The 13,420-nt window shown below is 40.1% G+C and overlaps 1 protein-coding gene across 1 annotated transcript in view; it reads right to left on the bottom strand.

Moving 5' to 3' along the window:
- RYK (receptor like tyrosine kinase) overlaps positions 1–13,420 on the bottom strand; it is a 1,434,429-nt gene that overhangs the window by 305,212 nt on the left and 1,115,797 nt on the right. The window contains exon 10 of the mRNA XM_044070454.1: positions 9,321–9,407. Coding sequence (XP_043926389.1) covers positions 9,321–9,407 — 87 coding nt within the window. The remainder of the gene's footprint in view (positions 1–9,320; positions 9,408–13,420) is intronic.

Raw genomic sequence — 13,420 nt, 5'->3', positions numbered from 1 at the left:
ATGTTCTTCGTGTTTCACTGTTGCAGTCATTACACTTGGGTCGAATCCCAAAGCTATGGTTGGGAGGCTGGAGCTAAATAGCATTAGGAGCGGCTATGAGGCCCTGCAGGGCTGCAGTGGCAAAGCCTGCCCTGGATTTAGAGTAGAGTGGTAAATGATAGTGCTTTGTATAGGTGTGCACTGAACTCCAGGTAGCAGCATCTAAAATGTCTTTGGTTGGTACTCCCCTGAGGAAGGCTGCTGAAGTGGCTGCTGCTCTGACTGAATGTGGCCTAATGCCCTTAGGCACTGGCTTGCCATGTTGAGAATAGCAGAAATGAATGCAGTGGCCTATCCACTTTGAAATAGTCTGCTTTGATGCTTTGAGATAGCCTTTCCTTGTGATCCTGCAGCATATGCCACTAGTAGTTTCTCTGTCTTTCTGAAAGCTTTGGTTCTGTTCAAGTAGAAGTGTAGCTGTCGGTGTACATCCAAAGAATGCAGAATTCTCTCCCCCTTATTCTGTGGGTTTGGATAAAAAGTAGGCAGATGAACAGTTTGGTTAAGGGCCACACCGGACACTACCTTAGGCATAAATGTCGGGTTTGTCCTCAGAGAAACCCTGTCTGGATAAAAAAATGATAAAAGGTTCCACAGCCATGAGTGCCTGTAGCTCTGAGACTCATCTTGCAGAGGTTATTGCTAGGAGCAGAGCTGTTTTCCAAGATAAAAACTTTATATCAGCTGCAGTGGCTGGCTCAAAAGGAGGTAGGGTGAATTTTTCCAAGACATAATTGAGGTCCCATGCAGGTACTGGTGATCTCCTTGGAGGCCTTAAGTTTTTGACTCCTCTGAGATACTGCCTTAACAAAGGATGAGAAAAGATTGGTGGCTCTGTATTGTAATGAGCCGAAATGGCAGAGGCATGAATTTTAACTGATGAAAAGGATAGGCCTTTGTCCAGCATCTCAGTTAAGTATTGCAAAATCTGAGGAATATTTGGAACAGCTGTGTCAATTCCTTGTGCCTGGTTCCAAGCACAGAATCTCTTCCATTTTCCAGCGTATTTTCTGGTACTAGGCCTTCTGGCCTCCAAAATGACATCCATCACAGCTTTAGTGAGAGGCACGTTTTGTATGACTACATTATTCGCCATGCTGCCAGATTTGAGGTCTTTAGTTGGCTGTGCAGGATCTGATTGTTTTGTTGGGATAGTAGATGAGGTATCAAATTAATAAGTCAACAGTTAACCAAGATAAAATAATCACCTCAAAAAACCACCTCAATGAAATCACAACTTCATCAGATAATGCTAGTACATTCCGTTCAAAACCCTTTTATATAATTAAATCCCAGTATTTAATAACAACAATGTAAAAAAATTGATAAATTATTAAACATTAACAAAATACATTAAAATCTCAGTACAAATATAATAAATAAATAAAAATAAAAAAAAAACTAAATTAATGTATATATATTATATAAAAAATTTATATACCCAATTTACAATGTTAAATATTTAAAAATTTATTGAACATAAAGTTATTGCACTTTAGTAGGTATATTTACATAGAATAAATTGAAATAATGCATTGAAATATCGTTCTCTGCATTTTGTTAAAATTTACACTTTGCCAGTATCTAACCTGACATATTGGCGAGTGAGATCTAAAGTCTCCCACACCAGGGCCCTGGCTGGAGCTGGCACAACCTCTAAATTAAAAATAATAAATTCAGCTTCTATCTTTCATTTTTTGTGTTTAGCACTTTTTCATTTTAAAAACTGACCTCTAAAAACTCATACAAATCTCTCTCAGGAGACTCTTTTTTTTGTTATACAGAGAATTTGTTGCACTTTTTAATTTTTACATAAACTCTGTGCTCATAAATATTTTCTGTTTTACCTTTCTTAAAGTCTAATTTTTTTTTAGCACATTTTTTTAAATAAACTTAAATAAATAATATCTTTCTTTGTGTTTAAATTTCGCTATTTTTTTTTTCTAATTTTAAGTTTTTTTATCCTAGCAGGTAAATTGATAGCTAATCACCTACACCACCTTAAACACAATTACACTTTAGCCCAATTTTTTAACACTTCAATTTATTATGCCTGCTAACCTTGAGTTCCCTTACCACCTAAGAAACCTTTGAAAATTAAAATCTTTCCTGTAAATATGTTTTGAGTATCAGAGCTTGCCCGCTATGAAAGCTGAAATACTACCAATTAACAAACCATCATTTTTAAGCTCAAACCAGTCACTCATTTCCTCCTGGTATATACCTATATCAAATCGTTGTTTAACCCATCTATTTTCTTATCTGCATCCTGTTGAGGTATACTACCTTCAATTTTACCCAATACCTTCCAACTTCTCTTCCTCCTGCCACTGACTTTTAGTCTTTCATCAATCAGCTCTTCAGGGTAATCTCTCAAGAATTTTCATTTTTTCAAGTTTTTACCCTCCTTTATAACATGCATTTTTCTGGTTTCTGGGTGTTTTATTTAAATTTAATTGACTTTTTACTTTTTTGGGGTAGGTAGTTTTATTTTAATTATTAATTTCGTCAGACAACAAATTAGGTGAAATAATGAGGGCATATTAAAAATAAATGAGAGGGATTAAGAAGTGAGAAACTGTATCCTGAATGATATTGGAAAGCATTACTCAGATTGTTCAGTTATTTATATATGATGAGCAGAGAGAAGCATAAATCATGAAAACTTAAACAAAATTGGTTTATTAAAATAGAAAAAAAAAACAAAATAAAACAAAAAAGAGAGGGATTTAAACGAATAAATAGCAAAAAAACACTAGACATTAGAGAATTAAGTTAGAAATAGAAATGAATATGACATGGAGACAATTTAGATACTCTTTGAAATGATATTACCATCTGAGAATGAATTACCTTTTGCAGAATGATACTTCATGTTCCATTTCCAAAGCTCTATGCTCTCTGAGAGGCTCACCCAGACAGGGAACTACTGTTACTACACACAAAAAAACTACAAAAAGAGGGAAATTAGAGCTCAATAATTATAAACTGTCACAGAAATTTTATTGTAAGTTATATACATTTTTTTGAGCTATTGACTAAAGGTTTTGGTTTTATACCCAGAGAGCTATTAAAGGTTTTGGTTAGTTTAATTAAAGAGATTAAATTATTTATTACTAGAGGTTAAACATTTATTAATTTATTAAAGAAATGGTTGAATTTTATTTAAAGAAGAACTTAGTAATTAAGACAAAGGAAAACCTACCTATACACCCAACCCTGAACTGCCTCGAAGATTGAGCTTTGAAATCCCCCAAGGAAACACTCTGCCAGTTGAAAGGTGCAGTCTAATTTAACAGACCCTGAACTACATTTTTCTGAGAATTAAGAAGGTAAAGTCTAGAGTAAGAGACCCTGAACTAAGAAGGAAGGGGGGTGGATAAGAACAATGACATTAGAATTCATGATAAAACTATTGACAATACTAAATGACATATTCGTAACCAATACTAAAGGAAAAATGCTTTGAAATAAATTACTAATATTGCCTAATACACCATTAAATCCTTTATGAAATTAATACGTCATGGTTGAATTATTGACATGTTTTTTTCGACTTATTAATGCATGGAGTTATTGACATGAGTACTTTCAAATATTTCCAAAATGGTTCTAAAGATGAAATACCCCATATTTTGGTCACCCGAAGGTTCGGTCAGGTCACCTTTGGCCAAGTATATATATTGACAGAAAAAAAAAAATGTGTCACAACAGAATTGGCCAAGAGCTTAAGGGCATTTCTTAAGAAACTTAGATGAATCATGTCATTTTGAAGACCTTGTTTGCTTACTTGGGACTGATTGATTTACTCTAAGTTGAAAACAACATGTAGGCATGAGTGAGTGATGAGAAACTCTCATTTATTCTAACACCTCACACACAATGAGTTCACAACTATTATTATACACATAATTATTGTCCTTAAGAACAATTTTATATTCTTTCAGGGCGAGTATTTAGACAAAACTAAAGGTGTGGGGATCTGCCCTTCTATGCATTTACTTATGCCAACATTATTATTACAAAGCAACGTGCCCCACCACAAACATACTTTAGTGTCATTAGTCAGTAGTGCAGGTTATATGGATTTCTGAATTGATGCAAACAATTTTATGCAGGACGAAGAAGAGAAGTTTGTTGTTGGCAAATGGTACCTAAAAATGGTTACACAGTATTTTTACACGCATGATTTCACTACTGACACACCATGAAACTGAAATTGATGTCAACAGATAACATGGTTTTAAAACAATTTGTGTCAGAATTTTCAGAAAAAAGAACTCAAGGTTGTCTTCTATCTAAGTTAGCACCCCACACACACAAGAGAAAAGAAAAAGTATGAATTATTATAAAAAGGTTTGTGTGCTTGTAGTGATCACATGATACGTATTTATTTTAAAAAAACTTGAAAAAAATGTTCTTGAACAGAGGTTACCCTGAAAGAGCTAAGTGATAGAGTTCTAAAAGAAGTCAGTGAAAGTTGAAAGGGAAGGTTTGCCCCTGTATTGGGTAAAAAATATATAATATACATACATTGTTTTAGATGAGGTATTTGAGGCAAGGTCCAAGCTGGGCATTGCAACAAGTTCCTTAAGATTGGCCACTAGTAGTTGTTCTGTCTTTCTGAAAGTTTTGGTTCTGTTCAGTTCTGGTTCTGGCGGGGCCAGTCTGGGGCAATCAGTATCATCTTTGGCTTCTCTTGTCTGGGGCAATCAGTATCATCTTTGGCTTCTCTTGTCTGACCTTTAGGAGTACCTTGGGGAGGAGAGGCAGTGGGGGAAAGGCATATACTGCTAAGCTTTTCCAGCTGAAAGATAGGGCGCCCGCTTTCCATGCTTGTCTGTGATAAGTCCTTGTGCAGAATCTTTTTAGTTGGTAGTTGTGAGGAGAGGCAAATAGATCTATATCCGGGCATCCCCATTTCCTTGTTATCATGCTGAAGACTTGTGGATCCAATTTCCACTTGTGGGGATCCATGAGGTTTCTGCTTAGTTCTTCTGCCAGAGTATTTATCTTTCCTGGCAGGAATTGTGCCTGCAGACGTACTTGGTAAGTCAATGCTGTGTCCCACAAAGTCATGGCTAGTCTGCAAAGGGGGTAAGAATGAGTGCCTCCCTGCTTGTTTATATACCACATGACCGTGGTGTTGTCTGTCTTTATCAGTAGTTGTCCCGGATTAAGTAGGTCCTTGAAGGCTGTCAAGGCATTCTGAACAGCTAGCATCTCTTTTTGATTGATATGTAGATGCATTTGGTTTGCGGACCACGTGCTTTGACTACATCTTCCTGCCATGTGGGCCCCCCAGGCATAATCTGATGCATCCGGTGTTAAGGTCTGCCTGGCTGGGGGTAAAGTGAATGGCTGTCCCTTGTTCTGGTGACAAGCCTTCGCCCACCATAGAAGCTCCTGTTGCAGTGAGGGTAATTATTGTTTCCAGGCTGTGGCAATGTTGAGTCCAAACACTTTTTAGGTACTACTGAAGTTTCCTCATATGCAGTCTCGCATATGGAATTAGTAGAATGCAGGATGCCATGAAGCCCAAAGCCTGCAGAATTTTTCTTGCAGATAACTGGGCCTTTGTTGCCAACTGGTTGAAATAGGTAGTCAGTTGCCTTTGTCTGGCATGAGATAAGCCATCTGGGCAGTTGTATTTAAGCTTGCACCCAGGAATATTATCTCTTGAGAGGGTACTAGCTTTGATTTCTTTTCGTTGACTGTGTACCCTAGGCCTGTTAGAAATCTCTTTACAAACGCCAGATGCTGTAGTAGAATGTCCTTGTTCTCTGCTTGAATGAGGCAGTCGTCCAAGTAAGAATATATTTGTATTCCTCTTTGTCTGCAGAATGCAATTACTGGTGCCAGGCATTTTGTGAAGACCCTGGGTGCAGTACACAAGCCAAAGGGCAGTGCAGAGAATTGGTAGTGCACTGAGCCAGCTTTGAATCTGAGGTATCTTCTGCATGTTTGTCTGATTCGGACATGCAGGTATGCCTCTTTTAGGTCTAAAGTCACAAGACAAGCCTTCTTGCCCAGCATAGGCAGAAGTTGCTGTACAGTCAACATTTTGAATTTTGGTATATCCAGATATGTGTTTAGAATAGATAGGTCCAGTATTGATCTCCAGGTGTTATCCTTTCTTGGTACCAAGAACAGTCTTGAATAAAATCCTCGCCCCTGCTCTTGCTCTGGTACTAGTTGAATGGCCCTCATGCCCATGAGGGATAAGACTTGCTTTTGTGCCTCTGCCCATTGATGTTTTGGCAGGTCTGGCCAACAATTTGCCCTTGGCAGGGTATGGAAGTGAAATTTGTAGCCTTGCAACACTATGTCTAGGATCCATTTGTCCTGTGTTATGTGCCAATTTTGTGAAAAAAGTGCTAGTTTTCCCCCTAGCCAGAAGATAAGTGCTTGGTGCAGGCAGGGGGAAGTCATTGGTTCTGTTTCCAGTAAGGCTGTGATTTGTCTTCTCCACTTTTGGAGTTAGAAGCACCCCATTGTTTAGACCTGTACGAACCTTGGGGCTGGGATCTGCCTCTTGGGCGTCTGTATCTGCCCCTCTTAGGTCTGTCTGACACTGGAAAGGACCAATTCTTTGTAGGCCAGTGTCTGCTAAATGTTGGAGGCTGTACCTGTAAGAAATCTTTAACCATTTGCATAGATTTAGCCTTGTCCTCCATTTTCTTTAACACCTCTTCTGCTTTAATACCAAACAAGGTATCATGCTGTAATGGAGCGTCTAATAATTTAGCTTTGACATGATCAGGCAGATTTTGTTCCTTTAATCAAGCATGCCTCCTGATGACAGAACCCATAACAGCGGCCCTGCAGGAGGCCTCCAAAGAATCAAAACCACATTACAAAGTATGCTTTCCAACTTGTTCAGCTGCATGCAATAAATCCTGCATTTTTTTGTTTTCTGCACATTCAGAATTTATCAACATTTTCTGTTTAAGCAGTGACATAATATATTGCTGATATTTGAGCATATGAAACTGACAATTTAAAGCCCTTATACAGCCAAGGTTGCAGAAGTGTAAATCTTTTTTCCCCATCTGTCCAGTGCCCTAGAGTCCCTGTCAGAGGGGGTAGGGTTCTTTGTGGTGGAAGCCTTGACCCCTTTGGGACCCTAAGAGATAGTTTCTGGGTCAGCAGCAGGGTTTTTGAAAAGGAATTTATGGGAGTCAGGAACCATATAGTACCTGTCCGGCTTAGCAGGAGCTGGAGGTAGAGAGTCAGGGGTCAGACTGGACTCTGAAAATAAATCATCTACAATGTCTAACACAGGTGGAATAGCTAGGGGCCTGTGTTGTGGTAGTAACAGGAAGTCTCTGAGCCTTTTCTTAGATTCTGAAAAATCTTGGCTCTCCCAGTAGAAATGCTCCCACATGGTATGCAAAGTTTCCCCAAAAGAGTAATGCTCAGGAGGGGAGGTTGAAGGGATAGATTTTTTAGCATCAGAATCCTCATAGGGAGGAAGAGAGTATTCCTGATCAGAAGAGGAATCAGATGAAATGGAAACCTGATCTGAAGACTTATATTCTGTCTTTTGCCTAGGCCTTTTATCTGGAGAGGGATGGGAACCCCTGATCAAAGTAATTAGGTCTTCGTTCATTTTGAGCATCTGTTTTTTGGGCATGGAGGCCTGTCCATGAGGTTGTTGTACTTGTTTCTTTGTCTTTAAAGGTGCTTTAGCCTTTGAAGCTGAAGTAGTTTTAATGTACAACTGAGTAGGTCTGAAAACACCCTCAGAAGCCGATGCCTGCTCAGCGGCTCCGGACCCATCTGAGGGAATAGTCTACGAAGGCCCAATACCTTGAGCTTCCAGCAGCCTAGTCAACTCCACGTGGGAGTCGGTAGTGGCCTGCGGGTCTAAAGTAGCGGGTGTCAGGGGCTTCGAAGGCACCTCACTGAGAACCGGCGATTGGCTTAGAAGAAGCCTCGTTGGTTTTGGACCTCGGATGCCTGTCTTTCTTTTTCTTTGCATTTCTTGTGAATTCCGGTAGTCGGAAGGCTACCCAAGGATATTGTATAATTAAATCTTCTACCAGAATAGTGAAATGCAAAATCGTACCAATGCTTAATAGTGCATTGGTTAAATCTAGCACAAAACCGACAACTAGCAACGTCGTGGTCAGGGCCTAGGCAAGGAATACAGTAAGAATGAAAATCCTTATGAGGCATTTGCTTCCCACAAGAAATACAATTAACTTTTTCTGACATCGGTCTGGAGCAAGAAAAAAGTTTCCCCAACGGGGTACTTAGCTTTTAATGAAGACTTCGGATCTGAAACTCGAGCACGAAAATCTCAGGAGTCAGCCGACCGGCACTTGCGAGCTGCTTATGCTTCGGGCACCGCGCGGCAAGAAAGACTGCAGAAAATGGCGTCGGCTGCCTCTTTTATACCCCTGGTGCACTGATGTCAGGGAAGAGGCGACAGCAACCGACGCCAGACCTAGACTTTGGAATTCAGGCCGACTGAGGGTAGCCTGCCAGCAGGATAACCCAAGTGTAATGACTGCAACAGTGAAACACGAAGAACATCTCCTACATTAAGATCACAATTTAATATAGCTGATTTTTCACTCAATAAAGTTGACTAAAAACATGAAACGTTTGTGTCATTTCACTTATAATGGTGATGCAAGAAAGAAATTAGCTGAATATAATACGGATGCTTGCCTGGATGCAAATACACTATTTCTGAAATAATCAGACTGAGACGTTACTTTAAGAGTCCCAGCTTTTCTAATGTGCTTAATGTGTACTAATTACTCTTGTGTTGTCTGGGTGGAAAATACATCAGAATTAAAGTAAAGTGAGTGGCTGCCCAGACTCATTCACTTCCTTTTAGTACTTAGGGAGTGTATTTTATTTTCAGTACTTTCTGGATCATGGTGGTACATATCCTAATCAATGCAGTGCCTTGCCTCCAAGCAGTCAGACCACACAAGCACAAAAGTGCATCTCCATCAGCCAACTACTCTTCAATGGTCACTACCCTGTATTACCCCTGTGCAAAAGGATGCTCAGCACCATTACCTACCATGCTGCAGATGTTGTCAACACCTATGGAATGAAAAATTACAACATTAAAGAACACCTGAAACAAGGTGTTCAACTGATAACACAATGGCCAGGAGCATTAAACTGTTCTGAACCTGTTAAAGCCAACAGCATGACATGTTTCTTACAATGCTCTCAGAGCAGGATACTGTGACCAAGACATCATTAATAAAAAAAAGTGCAAGACTGCTTAAAATGCTCAGGGATATCTTTCTCACCTTTGACTGTTTTCACAAAAACCTTCTTTTCTTTGCTGGGGTCCTTTTCATCTATAAGAATTCCAAGGAAAATGCGGCCAAAGGTACCTAGGAAAGAAAACAAAAAAGTGATGCAAGCAGAACAGCATGACCTGACTAAACATTATTCAATTCTTATAATTGCTGCTCTTCATACACCAACCATGCCTTTGCCATCATTGACCAAACTACTCTGACAGAATATATTTAATAGCCTCAGTGATGGGCTGCTTTACAAAATATTTTTTTCATGATTAATTTCACTGACCAATGACTTACAGGTAAGGATGGACAAGTTACCAACTAGTCTGTTATTTTATTACACACGGTTTAAACTAGAAGGGTGATGATGAGAGTCGCCTGTTAAACCTTGGTTCACATCCCTCAGTCTCCACTTGAAAACTATGACCTTAAGAAAGCCAGTTAATCAAACAGTGCTTTGGCTGTCCTTGACAAGGGGTACTTATGACTAGTGGCCTGTCCAAATTTATTAATTAAAATAATCATCACTGCTGGCCTCCATCTCCTTTCAGTTACCCATATTTGTCTAATGCAAACACTTGCATGTTACCTCCTCCCCTTTGCATGTCTGCTAGGAATCTGCAATGATTTGCTGCCATCCAATGAAAAAATCCAGTTAAACATGTGCTGCATAGTAGATACTTCAAGTGTACCTCAACCTCTTCTGGTGTTTCCTTCTGATTCAACTGTACACTTATGCATTCTGGAAGGTAACCAAGTCAATGTGCATTAACAGGGGCATTTACCTACTATCTCATGAAGGGACTGCACTGCCCTTCACTAACTTTACAAAACTTAAATGCAATTTCCTCAAATGATGGAAAACTGTGAGGTAATATGTTTCAGGGCTAAAAATAGTCAAAACATTCAAAAAAAGTTACCAATAACAAGAAATAACAGGACTCATACTTTTTAAAGCTGTCAAGTGGCTCACAGTTTCAAGTGACGACAGCTGAAGAACCAGTGCAGGGAAACTGCTTTTTTACACAAACAAAATTATAAAGTAAAAGCAGGACAGTGGAAAAGTGCATAACCCCTGTATACGGAGACCTTTAACTATGAACAAACAGTACAATGGTGACTGGCAGTGAAGAGCAGAAACCTGAATTACTGCAATACAGCTGCAGGAATCTTCCCTCAGAGATAGAAAGTCTTTTTTATAACTTTCCAAATTCCTATAAAGCATGATGATCCAAGGTTTACTCCCCACTGATACCTTTCTATGTTAACTACTGTAGTCTTAACATTTGCCTTTCAAGCACAAATGAAACAGGCAATGGAGGGGGCACTTCCTTATTATGCCTATCAATTACTACAATTTAAGCATACAGCTGACTCTGGTCATTTGAATTAACCCTGTCCATCCTTGAGTTATTTATTTTACTCAAAGTGAGAACTGGCAGAGGTGCACACATTACTAACTCTACATTAAGAAAGTCTAGTAAGACTCCTAAGCACTGGGTCTATATCACCAGATCAAATGTTTAGGTTATTGAACACCTTAAACATCGAACAGGTATGACCGAAAGCAGAAAACCGTGAACAGCCGATTTAACGCAGGGAAAAATTTCTCTTGGCCGTTAGCCAGATTTTGCTATTTTGTCTACTGTAGAGCAATCTCGGAATTGGGATATTTAGTTTTTGGGGGGGGGGCACAGCCCCCCACTTCGTTTGAGTTTAAATTTTTTTTTTTTGGCCAATGAAAGTCTTTCCCTGTGCTGTTCAGGGTTTTCAGTTTCGGTTTTACCAGTTCGATATTTAGGTGTTGGATAACCTTAACATTCGATCTGGTGATACAGACCCTATTCACCAAGTGTATGGGACCCTTCACTTGGAAAAACAAGAATCTGCTCTTCTTTCTGACATTTTGGGATAATTTTTAAATGACAGTACTCTAACTCTATAAAAAAAAAAAAAAATTTTCTACTACATACCTCCGCAATGGTGAGACTGAAGCTGCCCCTTCTCAACTTCAAAATTATTTTCTCAATCAAATACTTGAGTTCTGCAGCTCAGCAGTTATGTGAAAAGGCACGTCTTGAAGACCAACAGTTAATCCATTGCATGTATTACCCAGGACCACATGACAGAGTTTGAATGCTAAGATGTGGAAAGGAACATCATTAAGGGAGTTAGTACATGCATCTCACACACGCACGTGCCCGCGTAACCAAGAAGATGCATGGACTACTTACCCTATGGACAAAAAGGTTTGCTGAGCATTAACCATCTCTGCTATGAGGAACTTTCAACATCCTACAGGTGACATGGTAGGAATTTCGCAGGCATTAGCCTCATGAATCCTACATCGGTGCCTTGACAAGATGCTGCAGCAAGTAGAAAAGCATATACGACTTCCATGGACAGAAAGATGGAACCGACAAAATGTGAGTATTTTACATCGCCCATTTCCTGCAGCTCTGGGGGCCACTACACTACTATCAAGGCTTCACCTACTCTACATGGTGCCTTGTACCTGAACCAAAAGGGTTTCCACTGTGTCAACTGCCTGCTGATGTGCGCTGTACAGTGTATTGGATACAATATGCTTGTGGACCATCCATACAGTTCTCACAATTCCCACATCTGGCACGCATGCAACTTCTACCAGCATTTCATACAGGCTAACTGTCCAAACGGTCATCTAGTTGGTAGACACACATTGCTAGGAACATAGGCCAGGCTATATGATTTTGATTCAATCAGACACCACACCACATATAATGGTGTCCACTGTTGTGTGCAGCATATGATAATGGGTATACCTTGGAATTGTGGACGATGAAACGGCCATCAGAAGACCTCATGCCTTGGCTGAGACAGTATACAGTACCACACATTTGTAGACATGGAATGTTGTCTTAGTGTGCTTAGTCTCCTAAACGGATGCCTCCACTGCTTGGATACATTTGATGGTGCACCAAAGTATCCACTTGTGGCATGCTTCATGCTACACAATATAGTACTACCAAAGCACATAAAATATGAGAACATTGCAGTATTGCTCAAGAGAGCTTTTGCAGTAGCAATTGAGGGGCTAGTGCAGACTCTTTGTAGGAAATGGCTGCAGTGGCACCCCATTCAAGGTAGAGGAAAAAGCAATACACTGTGGCACTGGCAAATAGGCATTTTTCTGGTCCACAACCTAGGGTCAGGATAAAAAGAAAAAGAATAAAACTGATGCATGCATTACCACAGCTGGGATATGTATTACAGTGTCCTAAGCTGACATGTGCATCAGAACTTACCACACAGTTGAGAGGGAGGGCAAGGCACAGTCATGAAATGCAGAGGTAGGGTGGGACAACGTGACAGGTAACAGCAGCTCTCTGCGGCTGGATCACTAACATGTATCCGCTGACTGAAATGAAGATTGGGAGTCATGGCAGTAATAAACCTATCCCCAACAGTAACTGCACTCACATCACAAACAGCGCAGAAAATGGATGCCATCTATGGTAGCGACTCTTACATAGCTCAGGTAGGTCTTACACACTGGATGTTCAGTGCAAAACACAGGTGAAAATGGAAGCACAGCTTGTTCCACCACTGTCGCATCATATTTGTGAGATGTGCGGAGCCCTCTGATGTTAATGTTGCAGACAAATGTCATCTGTGTCATGTGCATGCTGCCATCACCGTCGGTCACAGCTGATCTACTGACTTCAAGCTCGTCTGTCCTGTTGTGCTGGACCACCCACCAGTGGAATTAGTGAAAGCATAAAGATAAACTCGTGGCAGTGCTGAAACCTATCCTGCACTAACCCAACCCGACACACACACACTGGTAATGACAGTTCTATGAACAGCATATGGACTTGTGCATACCTTGTGGTGCATGGCACTACAGCTGCAACCCCAACATACCCAGACAGCACAAATGCAATGTGTTGTACTGAAAAAGCACTTTTCACATGCAGGTCAGTGTACAACATACAAATTAGCCTGAAATTACTAACTTGGTGCATCCCCTACAGTTGGATAGTCATCACCAGCACATTTTCTACATACAAGCCACCACAAGGTATGAGAGGTCTACTCACCCACCCCAGACAGGGGTG

The sequence above is a fragment of the Protopterus annectens genome, chromosome 4.part1, assembly GCF_019279795.1.
Source record: "Protopterus annectens isolate FY-2018-M chromosome 4.part1, PAN1.0, whole genome shotgun sequence".
NCBI classification, from domain to species: Eukaryota; Metazoa; Chordata; order Ceratodontiformes; family Protopteridae; genus Protopterus; species Protopterus annectens.
Note: the sequence above shows the minus strand (reverse complement) of the source record. Positions and strands in the feature narration are given on the sequence as shown.